Source organism: Bidens hawaiensis, unplaced genomic scaffold, assembly GCF_021521415.1.
Source record: "Bidens hawaiensis isolate Kalapana, Puna unplaced genomic scaffold, B.hawaiensis_p1.1 tig00001206_1, whole genome shotgun sequence".
Lineage (NCBI taxonomy): Eukaryota > Viridiplantae > Streptophyta > Magnoliopsida > Asterales > Asteraceae > Bidens > Bidens hawaiensis.
Window position 1 is genome coordinate 286,126 of NW_027491069.1, and position 24,065 is coordinate 310,190.

A 24,065-nucleotide genomic window follows, 5' to 3' on the forward strand; every position below is an offset into this window, starting at 1 on the left:
GGATCAGACCCTTGAAACCCATTTACCCTTTAAGATGAAATTTAAATACCCTTAACCCGACCATTATTATATATTTGGGTCTAATTAAGAGTTTTACGAGTTAGATAACCGGGTTTCAAGAGTCTGACCCTTATCTTGGTCCCCCGGCTCATTTGTAGCCCAGGGACGATGTTATAACCCCTTATCACCTAAAACTTCTCTAATTTATTGGCCACTACACGTACTTTTATAAACTAACTTTTAAAACGGAGTGGGTTATTCCGTGAAACAAAATCCTAGATCGTAAGGCCAATTAAGAAAATAATAACGACGACATTCATTATTATTATTATTATTATAACTCTGTGTGTGACTGTGAAACAAAATCTATGGTCGTAAGGCTCACGTCACCTGCTCTGTGTCTTTTGCATTGCGTGTGGGCTTCTTTTGGTGCCACGCCGCATCACACCGGCCATCGCCCACCGCCACCAATATCTTCCGACCCCACCATCAAAACCCAACCTAGGGTTATCTGCTGCTGTTATTCACTCTGTTGTTCTAGAATAGAATGGCGCCATTAACATATACGGAAAAAAGCTTTGCTTATTTCTCTGCTCTCACTCAAGCCATCGACAAAAAAATTAAAACGGGTCCGTTTCTTTTTCTCTGTTTTCATTAATAATAATAATAATAATAATAATAATAATAATAATAATAATAATAATAATAATAATCGGTTACATTTTGAATTTATTTTACATTCAGGCGCTTGCTTCGCCAACTCAGAGACGTGACTTGCTACAACAATTGTTTGCAGATATTGCTTTAGAAGTTGACGATCGAGCTAGAGGTTGTAGTAGTAGTAATCCCACATATTTTATTTTATTTCAGTTTTACTATCTCATTTTAATTGATTACCCGAAGCATATTGGATTTGTAAAAGAATGATCATTTATCATGTCATATTAAAAATGCACATTAGTTTACTCTAGAAATCTAAAGAATCCTAATGCACTTGATACCTTTGTTTTATCATTATTTTCTAATATGTCAAATTCATTGTTAGCTGCTTGCAAATAATCATTTTCCATGTTTCTGCTTAATCGTGCACTTATTATACGGCAAGGCGAATTAGCAAACTACTAGAATGCATACGCCTAAAGAAATGATTTTTATTTTAATACGGTGGTGTTGTTTTTTCGGCGTCTTTCGATGTCCTTATTCTCTTGCAATTGAATTTTAACAGAGGTAATACTTGGTGGGGAAGATGCGTCGTTGGTGCAACATAAGGTTCGATTATGCTTTTATGACGTGCTTGCCGATCATTTTGCCTCTAAACCTAACGAGCGAGGAAAATCAATACTTGATCTCATTGTGCAACTATGGAGCCAGCCGTTTGCCTCCCATATTTTCGCGTTATTGTTCCACAAATGGGTATGTCGCATTAATGCCATAGCAATACTCAAAATAGTTTTCTTGATTCATTAAATGCACATGATTTTATAATAGCTGTCTTGTAGTTGTTTGAAGTCCAACTTGATAGTTCCGACCTCCTCCTTCGTTATTCTTCAGCTCTTGTCCAAGGCGCTACAAACGTTTTCTGGTACGCTCTTTGTAACAAATTTCACTTATAAATGGTTTTTTGTAATAGTTGTGGTATTGGTATATATGTATGTTTACTGGTAGGTTTGATATCCAGACGAGCACAGTCCATTTCCAGAGTCTTTTTATGGTGAGTTATGTTTATATAAATACTAGCTAGACGAACTAAAGGTCTCTAAGCTGTTCTCTCCTTGTTATTGCTTCTAGTATCTTCTAGACGATGTTGCATTGGTTCCCAAGAAGTTGAACAAAATTCCTTTACAGGTTAAATTCCGATTCTGTGCATAGGGCTGTTAAATGGGCCGTTTGTGGTTGCCGGGGCTAGGGCTGTAAACGAGCCGAGCTGAGCTCAACTCAAGCCAGCTCGGTTCGGCTCAGCTCGATTTTATTTAACGAGCTGGGACGCTTAGCTCGAGCTCGGCTCGTTCGAAACTCGAGCCGGCTGGTGGCTCGATGAGCTAGTCAGCTAACACGAATATTTACGATTTTTTTTTTGGCAATGCTTTTCGCAGTGGATATTTTTTCTCTAATCGTTGATTCATATACAAAAAAGATTTAGAAACTAAAATTTGGTATTTGGAAAATGAGATCATGTTATAAACGACTATACATCTTCAGGGACCAAAAAGCAAGATATATTCAAATTTAAGTATGGTCAAAGTTGTAGAATTATGTCAGTCTTCCTAAATGTATGCACTGTGTTTCATGAACCATGTATATTTATATATGCAATGTAATTCAATTGTAATTATTCAAAACCAATTGATATTGTTTCCATGGGGATTTAGAATTTTAGAAACTCGAATATGGAAACATAGCATTAGTCAAAACCATCAATCTCTGTATAATATTGTTATTATAATTTATTAACTATAAATAATAAATAATACATATATAAAGTAATAAAATGAGCTATCTAGTCGAGCCTGCGAGCCGAGCTGCCCCAGGCTCGAGCTCGACTCGATTACAAAACGAGTCGGCTCAGGTCGATTTTAAATCGAGCTTTTTTCGGGTTTTTTTCGAGCGAACTGCGAGCCACGGGTATTTTGAACACCCCTAGCCAGGGCTCACACTTGACGTTGACACTAACATGACCTGCTTAATCTGTAAAGAAAAATTATTTAATTTTTTATTGTGCATACTATACTTCAAAATTTACATATCATTTTATGTTTTTGAAGCAACTATGTTTAGACTATGCCGACTTATTTTTTGAACTTCTAATTTTTGGCATAAAATGTACCGGTATAATACTTTCACGTCATTTGATAACACAATTTTTATTTTAAAAAATTTGAAAAGTAAACAAATAATTGGTTAAACGGGCCAACCCGTGAACCGTTGGATTGACATGAACACAAACAAGTTGGTGAGTTTGACCAAACTGTCCCATACCCGTGAATTTCATGTTAGGTTCATGTCATGTCATAATTTCACACCCCTGTGCGTGATATATCATGCACTGAAAGTCAACTACATTGAAAAAAGAGAACATTGTACTTTTGTTTCATTCAGGCCCAACGAGATTTGTTTCTTCTCCTGTCAAGATTCATATTCCTTTACAATCAAGGTATGGCAACACATCGAAAAATTATTCATTTTTGCTTCTTTGATATGCATCAAAACGTGTTTGGTTTCTGCATGTTGCAGATGAAAAGCTTGAAAGATTCTTCCAGAACTGTCCAGAGTTTCCAAATGCTTTCCTGATAGGCGGTCCAGCAGATACTTTTGTTATTGAACTGACTGATCAGGTGAGACCTTGCATTGCGTCTAATATAGTAATATGATAATATATTATCCAGCATTATATCAATATGACACGTTGGCTGGACAGCTTCAAAAACTGAAAGTGGAACCTGTGCTTTTGCATTATCTATCCCACATCAAAGTTCTACGGGGTATTTATTACTCTTAATTTGTGGTGAATATGTTTTATGTATGGCGAGTTCACAAATTTTGAAACGTTGGGAGTCTAGTTCAGGTCTGGAGCTGAGGATGACAACTAGTACCAGACTTAAAACTTGCTTGTACAGCTTCACTTCTCCTGGCGGGCCCATGTATCCAACACGAGCAGTTCGTCATGCGGCTTGGGATGCTCTCGACTTTCTTTTCCCGGTAAGTAGCAGTTTATCCAGTCACACTGGTTAACTAACAGGGTATTGATGTATGTAATCCTGATAGTATTATATTAATATTTCAGGTTGGGCAATACCCTCGACATATAATTAGCCTCTTTTTCAGGTTGTTGTATCCATGGTACTGGCCATCATCTTGTTGGAACTTTGTGTGGTCATGCATACAGGAAATATTGCACTCGATCAAAAGTCAAATATTCGCTAGCCATGACCACCACGGGTATTAAATGTGGGTGGTTGGGAAGTGTATACAAAGGAAACTTGTGTGTGTTTTGAGGTGGTGGTTAAATGTTAAGTTTGTTGTAGTATGGTTAATCCTGCTTGATATGCATACATCTTTCTTTAAAGTTGATACTTGTTTGCAAACTTTGTTACTAGTTGATGGAAAGTATGGACAGTTGAACTCGACCGGAATTTGCTGGGCCAGGTGTGGGCGCTGTCGTATGATTTGTGTTGAACTCGTCTCTCCTTTTCTTCTTCTTTCTAAAATTGATCGTAACGCGCTTTTAGCTACATTAAATACCCACAAACAACACATGGGTGCTGTGTTGCAAAACAAGCGTTTGCAAGTTACGAGTACACTTCTACAATTGACCTAACAGTTTCGGAGAAAAAGGCAAAAGCACAGCCTCCTTAGCCTGGACAACCAGGCAGGTTCATAAGTTACGAATACACTCCTACAATTAGCAAACAGTTTTGGAGAAAAAGGCAAAAGCACAGCCTCATTAGCCAGGAAAACAGGCAGGTGCCGGAATCTACTTTTGGCCACTAGAGCTTCATCTCATCAAAGAAGTGGTGGCGGTAAATTGGTGGAGATAGTTGAGCGGACATAAAGGCAGTATTGTCATCATAGAACATTGGAGCTTTTAACCAGTTACAACAGACTCTACGACTCTACCGAATGTTGGTGTGGGCTAAAATTTAGTTGACTCTTACTTACGTTCAACATGTTTTATTTTATTTTTTCCCCTAAAACGTTCACCAGTTATAAACTTCATAAAATAATAATATCACCGTCTATCTTGTATATTGTTGTCTTAAAACAATATCACCGTCTATCTTGTATATTGTTATCTTAAAACAATAGGACACTTAAGCAGCTCTAAACACTATGAAATAACTACTTCACCAATTAACCATTTACCAGCTTCATTTTTGCAAAGTAAACATACTTCATTTTAAAATTTCTTTAATATCAAGACGTAGATTGACATAATTAAGTTCATGGCCTGGTTTATCTTTACCAATAGCCTGAGCATACATGATACAGCAACAAAAAATTATTTATTTCAAGTATAACAGATTCTGTAGCCTGTAATTTATTATTGATAGGAGGGCACCTATATGAAATCCCCAATATCTTGACCTGACTGGAGACATTGGGAGCCATCCATAAACTTGTTTCCTTTACGGTCATAGCCAAACACGTTTGACAGCCAGACCAAGTATGAATTAGGTGGGTGGGTCGAGCCATAATCCGGGCCACCAGTTCAACTGACTTTAGACCACCCCTAAACCTCACCTTAATTAGGTTATATACGGACAATTAACCTTTTTAGTAAAATACAATCTTTAGTTAACGCATCATGTTGTGTGTACCATCTGCATGCTTGCATTACCTTTAATGGAATAGCACCTCTAAAGTCTAAAGGAAACATCAGACGCAAAATCGATGCAGTTACGACCTCTGTTCCAAGGCTACCTGTTTTTCATAATTGTCAACGGATTAATTCAAGGCAAGAAAAAAAGGTCACACTTTAATATCATAAGATGGTCAATATCAGTAGAAAGCTACCTCAGATTGATGCAGATGCACAATGGAGACAGTAAATGCCAATATTCTCTTCCATCATCTTCCACACATATCAGTGAAGATATAAATAGTAATCTCCTTTTGATGCCTAAAAGAGAAGCTAAAGGAGGTACACGAACCAAATCGGAGAATAAATGCGATGATCCATCAACTAAACTCACGTTCTTAAAATTTTATAAAACAAAAACATAATGCAATGAAAACTAAAGCTCTAGATCCTCCCCCAAGTGCTATTGTCCTTAGCCTAGAGGGTTGAAAGTTCATACAATACAAACAATACTCGTTGCAACTTGAAACACACATAAGTTTAAGAAAGATCAACAAGCCTGCGAGGCAATTCAACTAGTTTGCATTGATTCCAAATGATACTTTTCCAGGTCAGCATCAAGATCATCTGCAGATATCTTCTCTCCACGTCCTCCTCTTCCACGTCCACGCCCTCCCCTAAAAAATCCCCGCCCACCACCAGCACCGCCACGTGGCCTTCCAAATCCACCACTCCTACCTTGTCCACTGTTTCATACATCCAAATACAGTGTTAATAACACGTTAGTATCCAACCACAACTAAAATATAACGATTAACACTAAATGTGAAGGCATACCCCCTAGGATAACCATTCATGTTTCCAACAGAGTTATTTGCCAATGGAGGACCACTAACAGGAGCCACTAGGTTTATTCCCACAATCTCTACTTTCATTGGCTTCCCATCAAGCTGGACATTGTTGTACCTCTTGACAGCTGCTAGAGCATCTTGCCTTCTTGCAAAAACAATCTCAGCCGTTCCCTAAACCAGGAAAAAAAATAGTTATAGCTTAAGAATTGAGCAAAATCTTTTACAACACAATTCCAAAACTTTAAAAGATACCTTTGATCTCCCACTTCTATCATAGTTTATAGAATACTTCTTCAGATCACCAACTTCTGAAAAAAGCTCCTGCACAGATTCAATCAAGTTCATCCATATAAGAATAACAAAGAATTTTCTATAATTTTAAAGATACAAAACTTTCCTATTGTAGATTCTGGCTTCAAAGTAGGGATGAAATTTTGTTTTCAAAAATACCGGTACCATATCGATACCAAACTTGTACTGATACGCAATGGTATTCGGTACTCAAGTCACCGGTACCGCTAATTTTTCGGTATTTTAGTATTTGGTACCAATTGAAAAGGTGAAGTTTTTCTTCTTGAGTATATGGTACTGGTACCCGACTACTCGGTATCGGTAACTTTCTTTCTTGATATGCTATAGAAACTGATACAGTTTTAGAACATTTTGTATGTTTTGGTTTTGGTATTATGGTTTATGTTTACGAATGAATTGGATACAACTTTTGGTACAGTCTTAGGTACTGAGTTTTGTTCAAATTTTGTATCAGTATTCTCGGTATTGCTACAGCCTAGGGTACATATCTCATCCCTACTTCAAAGTACACAAATTTAATTTAGTTTCTCTTAGATCCATCCACCAGTCAACAAAGAATCAGTTTATCTAAGTAAACAGAGTAAAATTCACCTTAATATCCTCATTGGAGACTCCGTAATCAAGGTTCGACACATAAAGCCTCGTTCCGGTTTCAATCCCAGATGCCCGGCCGCCCGGTCCACCAATATTCTGATCCGCAACAGAAAACAAATCATGGTTCCAAGGAGCAGCATCCGGTGCCTAAATCAGACGCAGAAAACCTTTATAGATAATCAATCACCACCAACACCAACAGCTACAAGCCAGCAATTGGAACTTAACAAGCATCAAATCAAATGAATCCGATGTAAAGTAATCAAATCAACCTTAGGCCCAGAGGAGTAAGGAGTAGATCTGTAAGCACCGCGGTTATTGAAGCGACGTGAAGGTGCTGGTCCTGGTCCAGACGCTCGGCCGCGACCGCCGCCGTCGGACTTCTTGTTGTTCTTGATTAGGTCATCAAGCGACATATCTAAAGCTGCACCCGCCATAACTTCGAGCAATTAGCTGAGCGAATTTGTTGTTGAAGAATTAGGGTTTGAAATCGAGAGGGATAATCGTTGAGACGGGAGTTTGCCCTATTTATTGACAAACAAACAAGTACACGGAGTAGTTCAATTCTACGTCATAAACCAAGAAAAGTTTTTACTTTGTGTTGCTACTTGCTAGTTGGATTTATGGACCGATCCGGTGAAGTTAAAACGGCTCTGACTGAGTTTTGACTCGTTAGAGTTGCATTGTGGGTAATGAGTGTGAAACTCATTTAAGTTAGTTAACCGGGTATGACATAAATTAATGAAATATTATGGACCGAGCTTTTGGAAACAAGAAATGGGTTTGGTGGCCCATGTTAGCTTAACTAGTCCCCATGTATAATAAAACAAGATCTCCATAGCCACGTATAGAGGTGCACAAAAAACCCGAATCCGGAACCAGACCCGAAAAAAACCCGGAACCGGTTTTTTTTAAACCCGGGTTTTTAATACCCGAACCCGACCCTGCCGTAGTACTGATAGGGTATAACTTTCGATGCTGAAACCCGAACCCGTACCCGATATAAACCCAGTTCTAGTAATACCCGAAACCCGGGTCTTTTGCATACCGAACTGGATTTTTCTGCATACCCGAATCTTAGTATTTGTGCACATGTTTCCGTGTGGCACTTGGCAGTGGTTGTGTGGCTACCCATAGATCTATAGCCGTTCTCCAACAAATCTTTTTTGAAGCATGTATTTGATATAAATACTTATTTAGAGCATCACATTTTGATATACCAAACAACAATTTAAAACACATAAAATACATGGTTTTTATATCATTGTTTAGTAGTTTATATGTTTGAATGAACTTTGAAGTTTGTATGCAAAAAAATGGAGTTAGAATAAAAAAAACGAAGCACACCTATTAACAGAAGAACGTCGCAGAAAAATGGTTTTTTAAATACCCGGAAATAGGGTATTCAAATACCTGGGTATTGAAGACATGGTTCAATACCCGACCCGAACCCGGTACGTAGGGTATGGTTTTTCAAGCCAATACCCGAGCCCGACCCGGGTATTACTAATACCGATTTTCCAATGCCCGATCATACCCGAACTCGAGTTTTTTAATACCCGATTTGTGCACCTCTAACCACGTTGTAACACCCCAGCTAAAGCGGAAACGTCTGAGTGTGACGTACAGATTGTTCAAAACACATATGACACTATTAAGTGACAATGTTATCATTAATTAATTTACAAGTCAAGTACACAAGTTTGAAACAAAGAATACAATGAAAATAGATACAACTAAGCAGTTTGCTAATTGGTTTAAATACCCTAAGTCTAGTATCTTCTCCGTGTGTCATCTTCTACTAATGGTGCGTGTAACATATATATAAAATACGGTAAATAGTTTGTGAGTTCACACAAGTTTTATGTAAGTACATAAAAATCATGCAATTCCATGAAACTTGTGAAAATTATAACTACTTCGCATGCAATGTCCTTTCCAATCGGTAACAACCAACGTACTCGGATCGATAGTCCATTTTCCACTCATAACAAAATGGTCCTGAGTGCAAAGGGGGACGTATGATCATACTTATTAAGGCAACCACTTGAAATTGAAATCAACGCACGTATGCAAGTAAACACACAAGTCCATGATATGAATCACAGTTTGTGAATGACTTGATAAACCATTGAGTAGATAATATATACATGATACCCCCAAAAGTAATAAAAGCGTTAAAAGGGGGGGTGTGAGAAACTCACCTCGAAATTGAAGATCAAATTGAAATAAAAAGCGAAAGCGCGTTAACGAAATCAAAGCAACTGAACTTCACGAACTATAATTGAAATCAAAACAAAAATCTTACTAACGAGATTGTATAGTTAATTTAACAACTTAGTTAAGGGATATTGATATATTTTATGGATTTTATGGCATTATAATATTATATTTAAACTTTAACGGATTTTAACAATTTATATTGTTTTAATATTATAACTTTAACATTAATATGAAAGGTACCATAATTTCAAGACACGGATTTTAAATGGGGATTTTTATCTCAAACAAATATAACTATTATTGGATTAAAGCTAACGAATTATAACTCTAACGAATTATAGTTAAAGAATTTAAAGCTAACGGGTTAATGTTTATGAATTATAAGCTAACGGTTTAAAGTTTATGAATTATAAGTTAACGGTTTGAATCTAAGGGAATTAACGGAATTAACTTATTTTAACGTGTAATGAATTATAAAATTAATAAAGTAATGGAAATATAAATTAGTTTTAATGATTTTAACGGGTTGTAAAGTTAAAGAAAAGTGACGGAAATATATATGCGTGTGTGTGTATATATATATTAATTTTTATGGTTTAACGAAATATGGAAGTTGGGTTTTAGTTGAACACGATAAATTATAATTTATAAAAATTGTATCTAGTTTAAAAATAATACTTTTATTTGATTTTTTATAAATAATTTATTTGGTTTATTTTAATAAATAAAATGGTTTAAGTAAAATTTCAAAAAAATACTGCATTGACCCGGGTACGAACTCGGGTATGCTGTATGATATCTATGAGTCTTAACCATTATACCAAACTACTAGTTTGGTTACAACACAGAAACAAAAATAATAACTTTAAATTCAAGATCATCTTCTTCCTCATCAAAACCCTAAGTTTAATTCTCAAAAACGGTTCCATGTTTTCTCAAGTTATGCTAGGGGTTTGGATTACTGGCCAAAAACTAACAAAAATCATATAACAATTACGGATTACCTCTAGAGGTTTCGGATTGACGAAGAACAGGGGTTGGTCGGAATAATGACTTTGACGGATTAATACACGTTATTGAGAGTATTTTTTTGCTGTGTTTTGATTTGTTATTTTGTTAGAATATTAACACCTAAAGAGATGAGAAAAGCAAGGCTTCTTTGGTCGGTATTAAGTATGCTACTGTTGTACTTTTCTCCATCAAATTAACCCGGCTTATTGAATAATATACGATTGATTTACTTGACAGGAACCCCTAATTTCAAAGTACGAGTCTTTCGTTAAACTTTAGATCTGGTTACTTTGTTCATTTTTTGTTGAAATACATTAGTACCACTACTTTGACTTTCTTATGACTTTCATTGGTTTCACTTTTTTTATAGGTTTGACAACAACTAAAGGCGATGTCCATCGAATCAATCGGTCAAATATAGCTAAGCCGTACTTTACGAACTGCTAATTCAATGTATGCGCATTTTGTCAAACTTTAATCTGATTACCGATTGTTGATGCTTTTGATTATGATATAATGTGTATATGCATGTGTTTGTTGATACGGTTTTTAATATTGAGAGTTTGCACAGACAAATTAATTGATAATTGTCTACTTAGGTGTTGTTTGTTTTTTAAGACAAAAACTGTCTGCAATCTGATTTCATCTGATTTCATGTATGCAATTGAAGATGTGGTCTGAAGGTCTGCAATCTGAAAAGATAATACTGTTTGTTTTATAAACTGGATATCGTCTGCATAAGCTGAAATGATTTACCATTTGAATCTGTAATATTCTAGTCATTTAACATTCAAGTCATACAAAAATACCATAATAGATAGATGCTATTAAACATTCAAGTCATACAAAAATACAATACTAGCACCAAGTATCAATAACAAAAAAAAAGCAAAATAAACTTAAAGTATGTTATTTTGCATTAAGTCTTGTGCTATTTGTTCTCGAAGTTGACTCATGAATTCACGGTCCGCTAAACTTCCATGACGTGGTACTTCTTCTTCACTATTTTCACCACCATCTTGTACATGTTCATCTCCATCTTAATGGGGTACATTTAGGTGATCATATTCATCAAAAAGCTCATCGCTTAAACCCTCTTTCCGTATAAAATTGTGAAGCGCAAAACATGCAATGGTAATATTTCGTTGTATAATTAACGAAAAGGGAGCCATTTTCTTTAATATTGGAAAACGTGCCTTTAACACACCAAAAGCACGTTCAATAACATTTCTAAGCTTTGCATGTGCATGGTTGAATTTTTCTTTGTCGGTTAATGCACGCCTTCGACGAAAATCTCCTAGCCAATACCTCACATTTTTATATGGTGCCATAAATCCTCGAGTGTGTGCATACGCAACATCACATAGATAATATTTATCTAAAAAACACAATTCAATCTTCGAAGTATATAATATAGATAATAAAGTTAAAATCATAAATATATACCCGGGGGAGGAAATGGAAATGGTGCATTTGTATTTGTTAAAGATTCGGACAATATTCTAGAATCATGTGCTACCCCTTCCCATCCGGGCACGAGAAACGTAAATATCATGTTGAAGTCACATATGGCCAAAACATTTTGATAACAATCGCATTTTCCTCTTCCTCTATGTAAATGTTGTTTCTCAATAGGGACAATAGCATGTATCAAAGTTCCATCAAGTGCACCAATTCCTCCCTACGTAGAATTTAATAGTTAATAATACGTGGAAAGAAATCACCAAAGTAATTGTATAATGCACCTTAAAAGCTTGTCATAATCTCTTATGATGACCCGAAATATTTCGATTAGGATTAAAAGATGTTGGTACTATAACCTCTTTAGCAAACTCCATCATTCTTGACAATACTTCATGAAAATACTTATGAATTGTTTGTTTCGAGTGTTGAAATCTACGCTTAACAACTGAAAAACCTTGATTGTGACCAAGCATCATCAAAAACATAGCCATTTTTTCTTCAAGAGATACATGTCTACTATCTTTTAACCAACCTTTTTATCTAAAATGCGTGCAAAGTCGAACAAATGAATCACGCGACATGCGTAAGAGTTCAATGCATTGTGTATCATTCCCTTGCAACAACTTTAAAGTAAAATGGTGTCCGGACATAACCGAAGTGTTATCTCCTTTTCTTTTAAGATGTCTTGGCCAAAAGTATCGAAGAAATAAGAACATCACAATGAGGAGCAACAACTTTTGATTATAATCCATGAGAAACCTGTCAATAACAAGCAAAATCATCGCAATCCCAAAACACCTAAACTTCAAATCACAACCATCCATTAACTTTCCTCTTTTAAAAACCACATCCAACACTTAAAACCATCGCCACGTCACCGATCCGCACACTCACCAACACAACCAATAACAATCCACCCTCATTTCCTATATAAAAACAACTCTCACCCACCACCCAATTCATCAAATCAAATTAAATCAATTCACCCCCAATTGTGAAACCCTAATCCCAAATTCATTCCAATTCCAATGGCTCCCAAGGCAGAGAAGAAGCCCGCCGAGAAGAAACCGGTAGAGGAGAAGAAAACATCCGCCGCCGAGAAGGTTCCGGCGGAGAAGAAGCCCAAGGCCGGGAAGAAGCTCCCGAAGGAAGCCGGAGCAGCCGCCGGAGACAAGAAGAAGAAGCGAACCAAGAAGAGCGTGGAGACGTACAAGATCTATATCTTCAAGGTGCTGAAGCAGGTGCATCCGGACATCGGTATCTCGAGCAAAGCCATGGGGATCATGAACAGTTTTATTAATGATATCTTTGAGAAGCTTGCTCAAGAGAGTTCCAGGCTTGCCAGGTACAACAAGAAGCCCACGATTACGTCACGGGAGATTCAGACTGCTGTGAGGTTGGTTCTTCCTGGGGAGTTGGCTAAGCATGCGGTGTCGGAGGGTACCAAGGCCGTGACTAAGTTTACAAGCTCTTAGATTGTTTGGTTTGTTGGTGGAAGTTAGGACTGGGTCTTCATGTCTCGTGAGGATTTATGATTAGTTATGTTTATGTTTTGTTTTTCTGGTTTAATGTCTTTAGGGTTTGTAGTTGATGTTGGTGGATCTTGTATTGATGGTTTCAAACTATGGTTGTTGATGCTTTATTTTTATGATATTATATCTTTTAGTTAGTTCTCTTTACTATTGCTGGTGACTTTCCTCAGTTTTTTTTTCTTTTTTTTGCTTTATTAATGGAAGAAGATTTAAGTTTGAAATGATTCTAAATCTTTTGTGTTTTATAATTGTTTTATTATGTAGGAATATTTTTTATGTGCATAAGTTTCAGCTCCAGATTTGCTTTGTGGTTTAGTTAAAATGATTGGAATCTCAAAATTACACAAAAGATTTAGACCAGCCTGAAGTTTTGAATAATCAAAATTTATTTGTTGTATGCTTTATATCTGATGCTTCAGATTTAAATGTGAGCTTACTGAGTGGGTGTTTAGGTACTTTTTATACTTCAATTTAAGTATGATTATAATCCTATCTGATATTTACCGATTTAAATGTGGGCTTACCATAAAGTGGGTATTCAGGGACTTTTTGGTTCGGTTTCAATGTAAGGTAGGTTACACTATGCCTTGGTTGGCTTTCTGATTCAGTTTGGTTTATCAGGTACTACCGAAGGAGAATGAGGGCTATTGAGAGGCTATGTGGAATGTGAACGGATAGTTGTGACACTTGTAGTTTTGTGCATGCCAAAGACCACCCCATCCAATTTGGGTTTGAAAGATTTGTGTAACCTGGGTAGTGACTAGTGATGGTGTTTCATTTATGATTTTATTCTTCTGTTCTATCACACATCTACAACCTTGTAGTCTATTAATATGACTTTTACATGGTCGAATATTCTAACATACCACTCTTTGCTATAAAACCTTGAATAACCTCGAATATAACATTTGAATTCTTGTCGTGGACTAGAAACTAAAATATCAAGCTTTGTTAAGAACCATGTATCGAAGTGTGAAATCCAAATTCAGACCTACGTCTAACAATTGAGACATGAACTTTTTAAGAATCATATTGTGGCCATCTTAAAACCTCGTTTCTGCTTTGTTGACTAATATGCAAAATTTGTAGTCCCTACACATTACGGTCAATCAAAGGAAAAGGGAAGACTGAGTGAAAAATCCTTCACATTCTTCAAATCCATTTTAGTGATTAAAACTTCTAATCCTTCATCTTGGAAGGATTTCAAGCTTCAACTATCCAAAGTCTTATTATGGTGCGTATTTGATCCTTAAACGAATTCATGGATTTCAATGGATATTATAATATCTAATTGGTTGGAAGCAGTTTGCAGTTTGTACAATGATTTAAGCCTTACTAGAATCCATCTAAATCCTATGGTAATTTGAAATTGTCAAATAGTGAATTTGGGTTTTCGGTTGGTTTTGAACCAAACATGCTATTTCTACAAATAAGGGCTAAAGTTGACACATACAATATGTTGTAAACAATAAGTTAAAATCCATTGGTATGTGGGTTCTTTGTCAAAATAACACCTATATGGTGAATTTGCATAAAAGGATAAGAAATGGTGTTTTATGTTAAAATGGACTTAAAAGGCCAAAGTTTGGTTTAAATGATCATGTGTGCGATCTTAGTTGGTGAAACTCACATGAATGTTGTATTATTTGCATAAGTATGTTTGTATCATGTTAGCTCGATAAACTAGTGTAACATGCCTTGTTTTGAACTAGGTGGTATTGTAAAGCCCCCCGAGCCAGGTGCCCTACTTTCTTGCTGGTTGGATTTACCCATTCACATAATTCGTAAAATCAGAGTTAATTAAAACTTTTCGTAGAATTTAAAAGTCATTCATTCATTCATAACATAACCATCTTGTCTTAAACATCATAACATAAATCCATAAAACATAAAACATTAAACGATACGGTGTCTTCTTCATAGCGATGCCAGTCTTCCTCTTATTGCCATGTGTCCCCCTCAAGCAACTTGCCTCATTCTACATGCTTGCATGCATACTAAAAGTCAGCTACGCTGAATGAGTTCTAGTTAATTAAAGTACATTACATTTACTTACTTACCAATACCGTCCGAAGATACGTATTGATACTTACTCATTCGTTTATCATTCAATCATACATACATACATACATACATACATTCATACTTTCATACTAACAACATACCTCGGATACTATAAATATCCGGTTCTCACTTACCTTGGATATTATAAGGGTCCAGTGCCCTACATACCTCGGAATTATAAGGATCCGGTGTCCTTCATACCTTGGATCTCCTCAGAGTCCAGTCCCTACTTACCTTGGATATTATAAGGGTCCAGTGCCCTTCATACCTCGGTTATTATTAGGGCCCGATGCTCTCTAACATATCATGCCATTCTATCTTCGTTACATTTTCTTTCTATTACTTTCAATCATAACCAATATAATATTACGTGCATACTAGTTAAACAATCCATATCATTCACATTCATACGCAAGCATATTTCTAAAAATACACTTACCATTTAAGTTAAGTGTATAAATCTAAACACATCGCAGTATGCACACAGCCCCGAAAACATAACACATAAAAGGGGCTAGAACTCACCTGGATCCTGTTACGTTCACCGTTTATAGTAATTCCCTTCCTGAGTTGTGCGCGGCTAACTGTTTAACATATATATTCATTAATTAACCACGTACTAACATAATTAATTAAATTTGTTATTTATTAATCTAGCGTACTTGATAAGCTAGACTCGTTTGTTTAGGGCTAACAAATCTAACGAAATAACTTTATTTAACGACGGTCTCTATTTTGCGTTCATATCCTCCCATTATATATATATATATATATATATATATATATATATATATATATATATATATGTTCATTTCCTTTAATTAAATCTTATATATATATATATATATATATATATATATATATATATATTTCTTTGCTCTAACGAATTATTTATCTTAAAAATATATCGGGTTATACGGGGGTGACGAGGTTGGTTGGTTTGGTTCATTTTGTTGGATTAACTAGGAATAGCCCAGTTCGCTTCGCATGGTCCAACTTCGCATAGCCCATATTCACTAAAAATAATTCACGCGAGAGGTGGGATTCAAATCTAAAACCTACGGTTCTCATCTCCATGTACTAACCTCTCCACCATCAAGACCTGATGTTATTCCTTCCATCAACTTATATATATATATATATATTGTTTGCTGCTTCATCCTCCTCCTTTTCTTGTTAATTGATTATGTTACCATTATTATTATATTTATTTTTATTACTCCACTACGTACATGCTGCTTATAAGGCTGAGGGGTGTGGGGGGCTTTAATGGGGGCTTTAGTGGGGGCTCCAACCAATAATTTATGACGTGTGGCAGAGAGAGAAACTGGATAAGGGGGTTGTTGGAGCCCTGGCCCCTGGTGTGGAGGGGCTCCAGCAGGGGCTCCAGCGAAATTTTTTTTATATTTTTTTATAAATATATTCAAACAACGACATTTTTTTTGTGTTAGTTTTGAGAGGATTTTAAGAGGAAAGGTGTATAATTGTGAAATGAAGTATATTTTATAAATGTATATATTTATAGTTTAAGAAAATATATTTTTTTTAATTTAATATGAGCTCAACGGCTCTTTTCCGTAAACCTATATAGAAAATATATTTTTTTTTGTTTTTTTCAGCTCCCAACGGTCCAAAATACCTCAAAAGGTGTGCTCCTCTCTCTCTTCTCCCGCTAACCAGCTCACGCCTGCATTGTTTTTCGCGTTAGCGCCCCGTTAGCGCCCCGGTGGTGTGGTGTTAGCTCCTGGGGGCGCGAGCGGAGGGGCTCTAGCGCCCCCGTTGAAGCCCCACACCCCTCAGCCTAATATGGATTCTTTAGACCTTAACATTATTATTCTTATATTATTATTCGCACAGACATGCTGTGCGCTACTACACCAAGATATTATTATTATTTTAATATTATAGTTATTATTATTATTTATATTATTAGTATATTATTGTTTCTATTATTATTAACTTTCATTAACTTACTTCTATTACTATTATTAATCAAAATCAAAACTTGGTTTGTTTCAAGTTCCAATCTTTTACCCAAATTTCGTTAGATCTATGAACACCTCAAACTTAACTAACGAGGCAAACGAATCCGACCCTTAACGTCCACATTTACGTCAAGTTTATATTTTTATTAACCCTTATGCCCCGATCTATGGTTCTACCAATTTTCATGGAGAACCGACGTCGAAAGCACCACCTTTATACTACAAACGTACCTCTAGCGAAGTTCGTTTTAGAGCTTAGTCTTGACACGAACTAGATCTTGATTATTCTTGTTGTTTGGATGCGAAAATCACTAAAACGACTTGGATCTCTTCTCGGGTTTCGAAGTATGGAGAGTGTGTGTTGGTAAAAATGGAAAGGTATGGAATTATGAGATCTAGGGTTTTAGGAAAGGTTTAAGGGGTACTTATATTTTTAGCTCATGGACCTTAGGCCCATTAATCCACTAAGTCCATGTTTTATTTTTAAGTCCATATCCATTTAAGCCTATCATTTCTCATTTTAATTTATGACTTGTTATTATACGACGATTAAATAACAAACTTTAGTTAAATATTACTTTATTTATTATTTCTAAAAGTCGGACGTTACAGGTATGCTGATACTCTACAAGATATGTCTTTGGTGTAAATTAGTGTTGGTGAAAGTTGAAACAAGGTGGATGTTAATCAGTGGGTGTTCTTTAAGAAAGCGTATGCTCCTTGAAACCTCAAACTTCATCTGAAATCAATGCACTTCAAGGAGGTGAAAATTAAGGAATCTATATTGATATCATAAAATCTAATAAGGTGTATAATGAGTATAAAGGTATTAACAAAGGTGAGTATAAAACTGAGTTTTTTATTTTTTATGCTTCATTTATTCAGCATATCTTCATTTTATTAAATTTGGTCGTAATTGGTGGTTTGGATGGTTAACCAACATTACACTTTATGTAATGATTCGGTGCATTGTTAGTGTTTTTTTTTTTGCGCGTTCATAACTATAAACAACATATCACTTGAAGCATGTACGATGTTTGATCTTAAACCGTATAAAAAGTATTAAAGTTGAAATGATTCATAATATTCTAGAGCAATACTTGCAAGTGTCCTAAATGTGTATTATTTGCACCTCCATAAGACAATAGTGTTATGGTTTACGTTTCAGATTTATTTATACTTTCTTTAGTTAATTTACGGGATTCAAACAAGTTCATTGCTAAGACGGGGATATGACATTTGGATAAACTTACATGTAAAAATTCAAAGATTTTCTCATTTTATTATGCTTTATATTGATTGTTTTAGTTGTGAAACATGTAAATCTTTTCATTATGACTTCTAATCCTTCGTGTGATACTTCACATTTACTAATTACTATTGATCTTACTATAAAGAGGGTGTGGTATATGTTTAATCATATTATATTGATCTTTGTGCTTTCATTCTGCACATCTCAAACCAACGTACAAATCTTAGCTTCGATTAATAGCAACTAATGCTTCTAATTTGTCTTAGTGATTACAACTTCTAATCCTTGATCTTGGATATTTGATTCTAAGCGAATTTGTAGATTTTAATGGATAATATAATATCTAACTCGTTAAAATCACCTTATATGAAGATTTAAATCCACTATAATTCATCAAAAGTCTTTGATAAGTTAAAAATCACCAAATAACAAATTTGGGTTTTTGGTGAGTTTGAACCAAACAAACTATTTATTTTTATATTAATGAGGATATAATAGGTATACAGATGTCATAATGACATAATGTATAGAATAAAAGAATCCATTGGTGTTAATTGTGCTAACTATATCAAGATATTAGTATGTCCTGTATGTGGAATCAACCAAATTTTAACGTAAATATGAATTTGCATAAAAAGGACACCTCGATCGTTAACAAGGCGATGGGAATCACCAAAAATGATTATGAAAATGTTTTTAAATCATTAGTACTGATTAAAACTTGAAATGGTGTTTTATGTTAAAAATTTTCTAAAAGTACTAAAAATGTAAGATGTGTATGTTGGTTAGTGTAATTGAGTAATTGACAAAGATTGCGCCACCTATCTAATTGGTTAATACTACAAGTGTATTCATCAAACGAGTCTAAATGAATAAATATAGTTTCGTTAGGGGTAAAATATGGTAAGTTTTTCCAACTAATGAAACAATTTAAACTATGTAAATTTCTTGACTTCTTACGAAGTCAAAGTCATTTGAAGCAAGAATCGCAGTCACGGAGTTGTAGACATTGAGATGAGTTCGTACTACATACGACTCCCCCATAATCAAATTTAGGTGATATTAATCACAAAGTATGAACGTGGTAATCTTTACATAAGTTTGTATAATACATTAAGACATGCATTTGGTGTAAATTAGTGTCGCATAAATGAAACGTGGTGGCTGTTAAGTGTTGATAATAAATGTTCTTGGTGAAAAGAATGCTAATCAGTTTAATGTTATAAGGCGTTTGAATGTAAAAATGAGTTAATAGATATAAGCAAAACAAGGGGTTTCTTCCATTGCATTCATAAGATTCAAAATAACAAGACTAATAAAAACTAAAATTCATTTCCAACATAGCTACACCAACTTAAACTAATCTAGGCCTTCTTCGGAGACTTGGCAGCCTTAGCAGGCGACTTGGGCTCTTTCACGGCAGCCGCTGACTTCTTCGGCAACAAAACAGGGTTAATGTTGGGAAGCACACCTCCATGAGCAATCGTCACACCCGCCAACAGTTTCCCAAGCTCATCATCGTTCCTAATCGCCAACAGCACATGCCTGGGGATAATCCTACTCTTCTTGTTATCTCTTGCAGCATTTCCCGCCAACTCCAACACCTGATTCAAATTCAAATTAATACCCAATTCAAAACAAGCCCTAATTTGTTCAACGGATCATGTATAGTAATGTTATGACTCCAAGATCAGCAAATATAGTTTTTAAAAGATTGAGTTTTACGATTCAAAAAGGGGTAACGGCGAAGCTTGTTGCCCGCTTGACTTCTGTTTTGATGTAATCCAATAAACAATTTATAATAATAAATTAACTCTTTAGTAAAAAAAAAATTTGTTCTATAATAATAAAATTAAAATACTTACTTCAGCAGCAAGGTATTCGAGAACGGCGGCTAGGTAGACCGGAGCTCCGGTACCGACCCGTTTAGCATAACGGCCGTTCTTGAGGAAACGCCCGATTCTGCCGACCGGGAACTGGAGACCGGCTTTGACGGACCGGGTGACGGACTTCTTCCTTGGACCGCCGGCTTTGCGACCTGCAGCACCCTTCTTAGCTTTTCCGGTGGTTTCCATTTCGACTATTTTCTCTTTGTGAGTTAATTAGTGAGTAATGGTTTGATTGATGTTTGGGTTGAAAGCTGGTGAGTTGTTTATATAGTGGTGTGAGTGTTGACGAGGATCGGGAGTGTTTGGGTGGATTTGTTTCTGGCGGTTGGATTTGGGATTGATCAACGGTGGAGTTTTGTTTGTGGTAGATCCATGTAATGGGGAAGTGGCCAATGAGAGAGGTTGGTGAAATTTTAATTTGGTTTTCCCGTCGGATGATTCATTGTTTTCCCATTTTAAAGATTTAGAAAATAAATACATGTGGATTAAATTGTAGGTGATTTATGTAATGAAAATTTATAAATATTATTTATATTAAGTTTAATGATATTTTTAAATTTTTATTTATAAATCTTTTAAATTTATAAATATTGTTTATATCTAACTAAGGTTGCAAAGACAATGCTTGTTGATGTTGAGATCCTGATGATTTTCTGACAAAGTTCTCAACTAGTTTGGGTTGATCCAGTTCTGACTTCTTTTTTACTAGTCCTTAATCAGTTTTAAACCATAATTTATTTTTTTCATCTCTTGAGCAAAATGTGCCCTCGATAGGAAGTCCACAACATGCGTACTAATATATTGTGGGAAGATTTGTCAAATGGCAATGCAATAAGTGAAAAACATAATCAACCTCGGACTATTGAATTTGAGTTCATTGTTGAGCTCGCACAGATGAAGGCACGATCGTGCCTGATATAGAACATATTTGATCAGTTTTTTGGCTTGCATTCCTAGTTAACTTATCAGTTAAAAGTGATATCCTTTATTAGGCCAAAGCGTGCTATTCCAAACGTCATATGTAAATCCAAAAGTATTTTTATAAAACGACTATAACTATACTAAGGTTAGGTCAAACCTAAGAGTCTGCTAATCAGACCTCGAGTCTGCTGAACTGAATCAGACTCGAGGTCTGATTAGCAGACTCTTTGGTTTGACCTAACCTTAGTATAGTTATAGTCGTTTTATAAAAATACTTTTGGATTTACATATGACGTTTGGAATAGCACGCTTTGGCCTAATAAAGGATATCACATTGGAAAACTTCTCCAGGTAAGCAAACAGGTCCCACGGTTGATTGAGATTTGTACGAATTACTTTCCTCAGGCAAGAAGAGTCTACTAATGATATCCCCCTTCCAGTTACTACGTGCCCGTCAATGTAAAGTAATATTATATTAAACCCTTAAGTCTTCCGCTAAAATTAACCCATAACTCTAATACATTTACAAAACAGGTACCAACTATTGGTCACACTCCTAGGCCTTAAGTCGGGGTGTGACATCGCGTAGCGCGATGCACCAGTTGAGTTTGGGCATTGCGTAGCGCGACACCGCCCTTTTCTTGAAATGTGTGATACTCTGTCGCGTAGCGCGACGATGTTTATCAGAAGACCATCGCGTAGCGCGACGATGTTTATCAGAAGACCATCGCGTAGCGCGATGAGTCTTAAAACTCAAATTTTTCATTTTTAGTCCCTCAATTTTCAGAATTGACATTTTTAGCCCAAAACTAGATGGGGTATTTTTATGGTGTTATTACCCACCTTATATTTAATCCACGTGTCCTGGTCACACCCCACCACTTATATGGATGATGAACTGTCTTATTACCCACCTTATATCATGAGACCTGCAACATATCTCTTTCATTTCCCCTTTCAATCTTGAGTTTGTTACCGTCGCTGGCCTCCGGCGACTCACGTTGCCTCACCATGAGCGCCGGTTTCCATCACCGGCAGCACACAGTCTGGAGGCCGGTCGTTGAGGATACCCCTTTGGTGACTTAGGGTTTTGAATTCGCCTGATTTTGGATTAATATGTTTGCAATTGATTTCGAACCGTGATGGTTTTGTACCTGAGTTCTTTGTTTGCAATTGATTTCAAACCGTGATGGTTTTGTACCTGAGTTCTTTGCATGTATTTCTTTGGTTTTTTTACAGAGAAACAAGGGAAAATAAGGTGTTGCTCTGCCATTGTCGGCGGCTCTGGCCGCCCATGGTGGCGCGGACCTATAACGTGCAGTGTCTTGCCTTTATTGTGATGTTAGATGCGGTGCACATGAGGTGTTCGATGAAATGACGGCATGTCGGTAGTGCCGTAGTTGGGTGTAGACCCGCCGTTGCCAGCGGCTCTGGCCGTATATGGCGACGATGGACCTACAATGTGCAGTGCCTTGCATCTACTGTGACCTTAGATGCGGTGCACATAAGGTGTTTGATAAAATGCGTTCTATTCATTTGGGTTTTGGAAAGGCTGTAATGGTTTATTGAGCCTAGGTTCATTGCACATGAGGTGTTTGGTGGAATGCTTTGACGATTATGCTACACCTTTGGTGCAATGATGATGACGGATTCTTGGCGTGGCAAAAATTGGTGCTTTGAAGCAAGCAACAATAACTGCAACCATGAATGATCTGAGCCTTCCATCTAACTTAAGAAAACCTTTTAAAAGTGAAAAATGTTATAAATGTAGTTCAATCCGGTTATATCTTATTTATGGCTTATCATGTTATTACAGTGAGTGTTAATAGTTGTTTCTTGCATCTGTTTTTTCTTATATGTGTTTCTTATGGCAATTGTGGGACAGTTGATCAGTGAAGTACGCCTCTCACTATCTTCTTTACAGAATTTGTTTTAATTAAAGTTGGTTTCACGGACAGCACGAAGCTTTCTCAAATTTGGTTTCATGAGGTGACAATGATCAAGGTTCTCAGATTACATGAATTTTTACTGTTGTCACATACCTGAATTTTTATTGTTGTCACATACCCGCGCAACAATCGGGTTCTAAATACTAGTATATATTAATTTGCAGCTTCTCATAGCTTCTAGCATTGTACTTTTTGCTTCTTAAGTTGTATTATTTCCATTTATCTTTGTAAGCTGTACGGCTGGCTTAATTGTTTGTAAGGTGTTTTACGAATTGATATGGTGGATATGTGGCTACTGGCTCCGCCACATTCTTCTCAATTCACCACGTATCATGCTTTTCGTATCTCTCAAAAGTCTTTCCACCGCCACCACTGTCCAGTTACTTTTGTCCACCGCACGGCCACACCTCGTTACCCTTCTTCCACCACGTATCATGTGCACCTCTAATGTCGTCACAATAGATATAAGGCACTGCAAGTTTCCGCCACTGCTGTATGAGAACCCGGTAACGGTCATAATCGAACCACATGCGGTGGACACCGAGCAACCGAAGCGTACAACATCTTATGCAGACGTTAAAATGAACAGTAAAATAGAGAGGAAATTATAAACTTTGTATGACAATAATAATACTGTGACCACCACTGCCTAGGGTTCCAAATTGGAATCCGGCAACAATGACAGTGGACAACATCACCGGCTAACCTCTAGCACAACCATA

The 24,065-nt window shown here is 36.2% G+C and overlaps 4 protein-coding genes and 1 long non-coding RNA gene across 5 annotated transcripts; 3 read left to right on the forward strand and 2 right to left on the reverse strand.

Moving 5' to 3' along the window:
• The first annotated feature begins 738 nt into the window (after positions 1 to 738).
• LOC143564275 (uncharacterized) lies at positions 739 to 1,584 on the forward strand. Its single transcript, XR_013140833.1, has 3 exons — positions 739 to 829; positions 1,226 to 1,413; positions 1,500 to 1,584. It is a non-coding gene; the product is annotated as an uncharacterized LOC143564275 (long non-coding RNA).
• Positions 1,585 to 1,673: 89 nt separating this feature from the next.
• Positions 1,674 to 4,077, forward strand: LOC143564264 (uncharacterized). Its single transcript, XM_077051596.1, has 7 exons — positions 1,674 to 1,711; positions 1,789 to 1,845; positions 3,097 to 3,151; positions 3,232 to 3,332; positions 3,416 to 3,479; positions 3,563 to 3,696; positions 3,782 to 4,077. The coding sequence occupies exons 1-7, from the start codon at positions 1,709 to 1,711 to the stop codon at positions 3,941 to 3,943; spliced, it is 576 nt and encodes a 191-aa protein (XP_076907711.1). The 5' UTR covers positions 1,674 to 1,708; the 3' UTR covers positions 3,944 to 4,077.
• A 1,159-nt stretch (positions 4,078 to 5,236) lies between these two features.
• Positions 5,237 to 7,490, reverse strand: LOC143564282 (THO complex subunit 4A-like). The gene is made up of 6 exons (XM_077051609.1): positions 7,326 to 7,490; positions 7,051 to 7,200; positions 6,400 to 6,468; positions 6,134 to 6,318; positions 5,512 to 6,042; positions 5,237 to 5,418 (listed from the first exon to the last, which is right to left on the reverse strand). Exons 1-5 carry the CDS (start codon positions 7,488 to 7,490, stop codon positions 5,868 to 5,870), a joined length of 744 nt encoding a protein of 247 aa, XP_076907724.1. The 3' UTR covers positions 5,237 to 5,418; positions 5,512 to 5,867.
• A 5,238-nt stretch (positions 7,491 to 12,728) lies between these two features.
• LOC143564292 (putative histone H2B.1) lies at positions 12,729 to 13,236 on the forward strand. The gene has a single exon (XM_077051613.1). It carries the CDS (start codon positions 12,780 to 12,782, stop codon positions 13,224 to 13,226), a length of 447 nt encoding a protein of 148 aa, XP_076907728.1. The 5' UTR covers positions 12,729 to 12,779; the 3' UTR covers positions 13,227 to 13,236.
• Positions 13,237 to 19,937: 6,701 nt separating this feature from the next.
• Positions 19,938 to 20,682, reverse strand: LOC143564303 (histone H2A-like). Its single transcript, XM_077051619.1, has 2 exons — positions 20,450 to 20,682; positions 19,938 to 20,188 (listed from the first exon to the last, which is right to left on the reverse strand). The coding sequence occupies exons 1-2, from the start codon at positions 20,657 to 20,659 to the stop codon at positions 19,949 to 19,951; spliced, it is 450 nt and encodes a 149-aa protein (XP_076907734.1). The 5' UTR covers positions 20,660 to 20,682; the 3' UTR covers positions 19,938 to 19,948.
• Positions 20,683 to 24,065: the final 3,383 nt, after the last annotated feature.

Bases quoted from the DNA above. Each gene is read 5' to 3' on its own strand.
- LOC143564292 (XM_077051613.1), top strand. From the start codon at position 12,780: ATGGCTCCCAAGGCAGAGAAGAAGCCCGCCGAGAAGAAACCGGTAGAG.
- LOC143564303 (XM_077051619.1), bottom strand. From the start codon at position 20,659: ATGGAAACCACCGGAAAAGCTAAGAAGGGTGCTGCAGGTCGCAAAGCC. The intron at 20,189-20,449 runs GTAAGTATTTTA...AATTTGAATCAG, and splicing joins TCGAATACCTTGCTGCTGAA to GTGTTGGAGTTGGCGGGAAA.
- LOC143564264 (XM_077051596.1), top strand. The intron at 3,333-3,415 runs GTGAGACCTTGC...TTGGCTGGACAG, and splicing joins TTATTGAACTGACTGATCAG to CTTCAAAAACTGAAAGTGGA. The intron at 3,480-3,562 runs GTATTTATTACT...AGTCTAGTTCAG, and splicing joins CCACATCAAAGTTCTACGGG to GTCTGGAGCTGAGGATGACA.
- LOC143564282 (XM_077051609.1), bottom strand. From the start codon at position 7,490: ATGGCGGGTGCAGCTTTAGATATGTCGCTTGATGACCTAATCAAGAAC. The intron at 7,201-7,325 runs GTTGATTTGATT...CGTCTGATTTAG, and splicing joins CTTACTCCTCTGGGCCTAAG to GCACCGGATGCTGCTCCTTG. The intron at 6,319-6,399 runs GTATCTTTTAAA...TTCCTGGTTTAG, and splicing joins ATAGAAGTGGGAGATCAAAG to GGAACGGCTGAGATTGTTTT.